The sequence below is a fragment of the Thalia democratica genome, chromosome 1 (genome assembly GCF_965202585.1).
Source record: "Thalia democratica chromosome 1, ktThaDemo2.hap1.1, whole genome shotgun sequence".
NCBI classification, from domain to species: Eukaryota; Metazoa; Chordata; class Thaliacea; order Salpida; family Salpidae; genus Thalia; species Thalia democratica.
This window is the reverse complement of record NC_139165.1, coordinates 82934393-82940568: the sequence shown is the minus strand read 5'-3', so window position 1 is coordinate 82940568 and position 6176 is coordinate 82934393. Positions and strand designations below refer to the sequence as shown.

Sequence of the window (6176 nt, the reverse complement as noted above, 5' to 3'; positions counted from 1 at the left end):
AAGTTTAAAAATTTGGTAATTTCTTTAGTATACCTTCTACAAAATATAATGTCGAATTCATCCTGAATGCAATAGCGATTTTTATACAGAACTTGAGGATTTTTTTAAGTACTTGTTGTGGTCATTTTGAAATACTCATACCTGAAATATTTAAATTTTAGAAATTAAAGAAAAAATGATGACAAATAAAAGAAGCAAGAATTTTTTCTAAAGTACAGTAATTATTAGTGTAAAGTTAGTAAAAAAGTAAAATAATTATAGTATTATCAGGGCTTAGAGCATTAATTTTGTAACAGTGTCATTCAGGTCTTATAAAAAAGTTTAACAGCTTAACTAAAAAAAATAATAAAATAAGTAAATAAAAAGATAGTTAAAGTTGAAATAAATTACAAAAATAAATGATTAATAAAGTTTATAGTATAGAACTACATGAATAAAACTTTTAATTTAATAAGTTTAAATAAAATTATCTTTGTTAACAGTATTTTTTAGAACTAAATTTACTTATTAGTCAAGTAAAGAACATATCAACTTTAATTTTTGACATCCTGATTAAGAAGTGCCGTATTTTATAAAATAGTTTTCTATAACACTGAATTCTGTCTTTAAAAAGGTAAAAAATGTGCAGCACTTTACAGTAACTACAGCCGCAACTGAAATGCAAAGTTTTAGACTAGTAAATTATCAGTATTGAAATACACCAGTAAGCAGTCTAGTAATTAAAAATATAATTGAAAAGTGTAGAACAAAAGTCAGGTTGTCAAAAATGAATTTAGAAAAGACAAATTTTATTTTTGTGGTATATAATTAGTTTCAATTAATTGAATTATATTTATATAATAGTGTAATATACTTATACCTTTTAAACAGTGTAATAAATTTGAAAAAAATATTTTAACAGTTAAATTGCAAAAAATAAAATTGTTGAAGAAATAAAAATGCAAAATTATATTGAAGTCCCACGAAAAATTGGTTCAGGCTGTTTCGGCGTAGTATGGTTTGTTTTTTCCTATAAACTAATTTTATTTTTAATTTATTCAGGTAAAACAATTAAAAAATGTTATATAACTTTCAAAACTCTTTTTTTTTTGTAATTATAAAGTTACTACGTTTTCACATAAAATTAAGATTTTTTTTGATAATAAACCGACTAATTTACATGATATTTACAGGAAAGTTAAAGATCCAAGAAACGATAACTACCTAGCTTTGAAAAAGATTTCTTACGCCACTAAAGACCGGTCTACTGCTATTGGTGTGATGAGAGAAATAAGAATGCTTGAAACCATGAATCATGTAAATGTAAGTTTTGTCTCAACTTTTAAAAACATATGTTATCCTTACTTTATTTCTTACCTTAAACTTTCTAAATTTTTAATAATTTTTAATATTGCATATATAAATTCTTCATAATTTAGACAAAACTAAAATTTGAAAACTTAATAAAATTCAAGAAAACTTTTAAAAACTAGTAAATAAGTTAATTCTAAACCTTCTTTTTATATTAAGAAAAAACGTAGTTAAACCATTACACTAAAAAAAGAGAGCTTAATAAAAAATTCTATAAATAATTTCTAGTTTGAGATTTAAACAGTTTATATTTTACTTAACTTACAATAGTAAAACACTGTTTTAAAACAAATTATGCAGGGTATGTTATGTGAACAAAGCGTTGTTATGTTTATGAGTATTATGTAAATAAGAATAACTTTCTTTTACAGATAATCAGCCTTGTAGGTGTCATAAATTCCTTTGAAGCTGACGTTGAAGAAATGTAAGTTATTTTTTCTAATTTAGTAGATATTTTATTTTATGATTATTTTATTAATTGTAGTAAAGATAAAATTTAAAAATAAATATTTTTCATGCTAACAGCAAGTCGGTGTTTATGTTTTTAGCTTTACAGCTTTAGCTACTGTAACACCGTAAGGAGTTTGTTAAATTGAAAATATTTAGTAGTATGTTTACCATAATCTAATTATTTTTAACATGAAATTGTGCAGCATAAACAATATATCGATATTTGATTACCTTTTTTGCGTTTGGCGTTTTTTTTTTAATCTATGCATGAAAGCTTAGTTGTTGTTTATATGACAGTTTTTGCAATTAAAATAAAACTATTTTTTCAGTTACCTGCTTTCCCCGTTCATGGATAAGGATTTAGATTGTTTTAGAAAGTATGAGTTAGGTATGGAGAGGGTTTCTACTTTAATGTACCAATTATTCAGAGGTAAGATAATTTTTGTATATTATTTCTAAAAAGTGTGTAAATAAACTTGTATTAAAAAACGTAATTTGAAATACAACTATATAAAAATTAAAAAATTTTCGCATTATTTATAAACTAAAATATTATTGATACAATACTGCAATTAAACATGCACTACTTACAACTAATGTTGTATAAAAAAAAACGTTATGTTTCAATAATTAGGGTTGAAGTACATTCACGGAGCAAAAATAGTGCATCGTGATCTAAAGAGCGCAAATATTCTCGTGAACAACAACGGCTTGTTGAGAATATGCGACTTCGGCAACGCAAAAAGCTACACAGATAATATTGCTGGTATCAAAAAATGTTATGATGTTATCACTCCAGTGTATAGGTTTATTATATTTCTTATATTTTTAACTATTTGGAAGTAATAGTTATGTTGATTTTTATAACACAAAATGCAAATGGTAGCTAAATAAATGGTTGTATTAACATTTGTGTTTCAATAAACAACATATTGGTATTTCAAAAAATACATCAATATAAATATATTCAAGTGAAACTTGGAAAAGCGTTACAATTTTAACGTCTAAACTACCTACTGATTTCTTTATTTTTCTATTTGTAATATCATTTATTTTAAGATTGCTACGCCCTCCCCTAACATGCTATTATTTTTACTTAATAAAATTTTGTACAAATGTGTTCGTATGTAATATACTACCTTATCGATTTTTTTATCATAAAATGAGTTTAAACTTGTTAATGAGTTCTTTATAATTTTATATTTGTTTAATTTTTTAGTATTGATTATTATTTAAAATAAATGTATTTTATTTTATTTTTGTTTTTTCTTGTAGGTCCTGTTTAGGTGGCTCAGATTTAGATGCCTGAGTTCAACATTGCATTATAACGATATAATAATACTTGTAAGTAATTTTAAATATACTCTCTATATTCTAAAAATGATAAATTAAACAGGGCACCAGAGCTTGTTTACGGTGTGGAGAGCTACTCAACTGAAGTGGACATTTGGAGCGCGGGATGCATATTTGCTGAACTACTAACGCAGAAGCATATTTTTCTTTGCAGTTCATACCCAAAGCTGGTTAGTTATTACAACAAAAAGTATGTTATACTATTTATATGGTTCTCCTTAAATTATCTTTTGTTCAAATCGTACTCAAAGCAAGTTATTTTGTTGGTAATTTTATTAAGTTCAGTGGATCATTTTTTAGTTGAAATCACATAATATATCTTTTTATTAAATGTTAAAAAGATTCTATAAATGTAAAACTATAAAATCACTGAACTATAATTTAAAAAAATGTTTATCACATATATTTTCAAATAAACACTTAACCATTAATACATGTACTGTTTGTTCAAAAGTTTAATTTAAAACTATTTATTCTAAAGGCTTTGCATTGAAATAAAATTTTAAAGAGTGAATGATATATACTTCATTTCAAAAAGTTAACATTTTTAGGTTGAAAAGCAGCACAGCTTGTTAACTGCTTCAAACAATTCAAAGTCGATTCAAAAAAGTCTTAGACGTTTGTCTGATTCTCAAAAACTAGATTATTTTAAATATTACGGCTGGATTGAAGACAGAAGTCCCCAAGAGTTCTTTAAGGGAATCACGGATAACGTTCTTGCTCAATCATTGATTTCTGGACTGCTTGTGTGGGACCCTGTAAGTTTTAAAGCTAAGTAGTTTTGAAGAATGTAATCAAAAACGAATGAATAACATAATTTTTTTTTAGAAAAAGCGATTTGACTGCACTAAAGCATTGGAAGAGGGATTTTTAAACTACGGAAGGAAATATTTCCACGAAAATATTTGTCAACATAGCCCATTACTCTGCACTTATGATGAGTTTGAGCCTCTGCCAAACTTTCATTTTGTTGACAACTATGAAAAACATCTTCAAAATGTGAAAATTATAAAAAGTTTGCTTTTTTTAACATTTAGAGTTTACAACTGTAAGCTTCTTATATTTTTAATCAAGCACTGTATATTTTAAAATTAAGTTATTTAATTTGTAGGTTATATATAAGTAATAAAGTATCGTCGAAAACTTGTATGAAAATGTATAAACTTTGTACTCAAAGTATAAAGCACACTACAAATATATATTTTATTAAGTTCTTACAAATTGAATTTGAGGCTTCAAAAAGTCCTAATTTGAATAAATTAAAAGAACTTAGTAATCAAGTAGTTTATATATTTTTATAACTGATGTTAGTTTACTGAATTATACTGCGTCGAATAAGTACGCAATACTTTAGTTCGACATTAATTACCGTATATTTACATTCGTGCACTGCTTATTTTTTGATTTATTATTTTGTAACGTACAATTTACGAATTTTATAGTCGAACTAAAAAAATTATAATTTAATATTCAAATGCACAGAACATTTGTTTGATTATGCGCAAAACTGGCAACTTTGCAATCGCTCCTACTTAGATATAAACCAGGAATCTCCTTTCTACGAAGAATTTCTTCTGTCTTTTGCAGGAACCGTTGTAAGAAATCAGCTAAAGAAAAAAGAAGAAGCACTTTACATTATAAAAAAATACAAAGAAAAACACAAAATAAGACCATTAGAAAATAAAGGACTATTGAAAGAAGTAAGGAACGGTGATACTTTGGATAAAGAAGATATAAATCCTGATTTTAAATGTTATGAAAAAATTAGTCGTGAACTACATACTTTTGATGAATGAACATATTAAGTCGTAAAAATTCGCCTTATTAAAGATTGTCTTTGTTAAGTGCTTTTTATTTAATTTACTCGTTTCTTCGTTAATTTCTACAGTCAATAAAGTAACTACGTACATATATATTTTAATTTATTTTTTAGTGCTTTTTTTTTAATGTTTATTTAAAAAAACATTGATCAAGCTATTTAAACGAATAATTTAATATATATGCAACCATTGTTCTTTTTTTAATAACACCCAACATTTTTCTTAAATAATTGTAGTGTATAGAATAAAAATATTACTGCATATTTAAGCATCTATTGATTAATATATAAGCACACACATTCATGCTACTAGAGCTGTTTAATCTTCTAAAACTAAACTAAGTAAATATTTTATGAAGCTACATTATAAAGCTTTAGTTAAACGATATTAAAAAAAAACAGTTCTATTTGACTTTAATTACTATGTAAAAAAATGTTAAAACATTATCCCCTATGAACTATGTTTCGCATAGCCAGTTTCAGAATATTTCTTCTCAAACTTCAGAAAAAGTTATTATTTTGACATAAATGTCTCAACAATAATTTTTGTTCACTTCATGCAAAATGATACTCACAAAACTTATATTTGAACAGAGTACTTATCGAAAAGATATTGTATTATTAACGGATTTCGTAATTCTACTTTAATTGTGTATTTTAGTTAAAATAAATAAAAGACCTTGTGGGTCCAACATATTTCTAATAACTTTATTAAACGATAAAAAACACGATTTTAAAGCAAAATTGTTTAAAAAAAGCAACAAAAAACTATACATAAATAACAAGCTTAGACGTCAGATTTTACTATAAAAACATTTGTATACAATATTTAAATACGCCTGTTTAATTAGTAAATATATTCTGGGTCCAGAAATTAGGGATCCAACCGGTTCCGGATATTTTTTTGTTACAAACTATATATGTAGAAAAAACAAAATAATAATTTGTTTAAATCAAACAATTCAAAATTCTCGACTTAAATAGCTTTAAAGTTAAAACTACAAGTTTGTAAACCATAAGTTAAATACTATGTTTTTTATTTTGTTTTGTTTGATATTTTTACTTAATTTTCATTTATTTTGTTCAAGAACTTATGGTCTCCTATATGCCAATAAAGGAGTAAAAAATTGAACTGTTGATAAAAAACCGTAAAAATAGATAACACATAAATACACAGATTGAAAATATAAAAATAATATATAGA

General features: G+C 24.9%; 1 protein-coding gene across 1 annotated transcript; it reads left to right on the top strand.

Moving 5' to 3' along the window:
• The first annotated feature begins 938 nt into the window (after window positions 1-938).
• LOC145840335 (serine/threonine-protein kinase NLK-like) lies at window positions 939-4949 on the top strand. Its single transcript, XM_082947566.1, has 9 exons — window positions 939-997; window positions 1173-1302; window positions 1722-1774; window positions 2130-2230; window positions 2435-2606; window positions 3197-3323; window positions 3705-3911; window positions 3982-4168; window positions 4636-4949. Exons 1-9 carry the CDS (start codon window positions 939-941, stop codon window positions 4947-4949), a joined length of 1350 nt encoding a protein of 449 aa, XP_082803692.1.
• Window positions 4950-6176: the final 1227 nt, after the last annotated feature.

Bases quoted from the DNA above. Each gene is read 5' to 3' on its own strand.
- LOC145840335 (XM_082947566.1), top strand. From the start codon at position 939: ATGCAAAATTATATTGAAGTCCCACGAAAAATTGGTTCAGGCTGTTTC. The intron at 2,607-3,196 runs GTTTATTATATT...TAAATTAAACAG, and splicing joins GTTATCACTCCAGTGTATAG to GGCACCAGAGCTTGTTTACG. The intron at 3,324-3,704 runs GTTAGTTATTAC...TAACATTTTTAG, and splicing joins GCAGTTCATACCCAAAGCTG to GTTGAAAAGCAGCACAGCTT.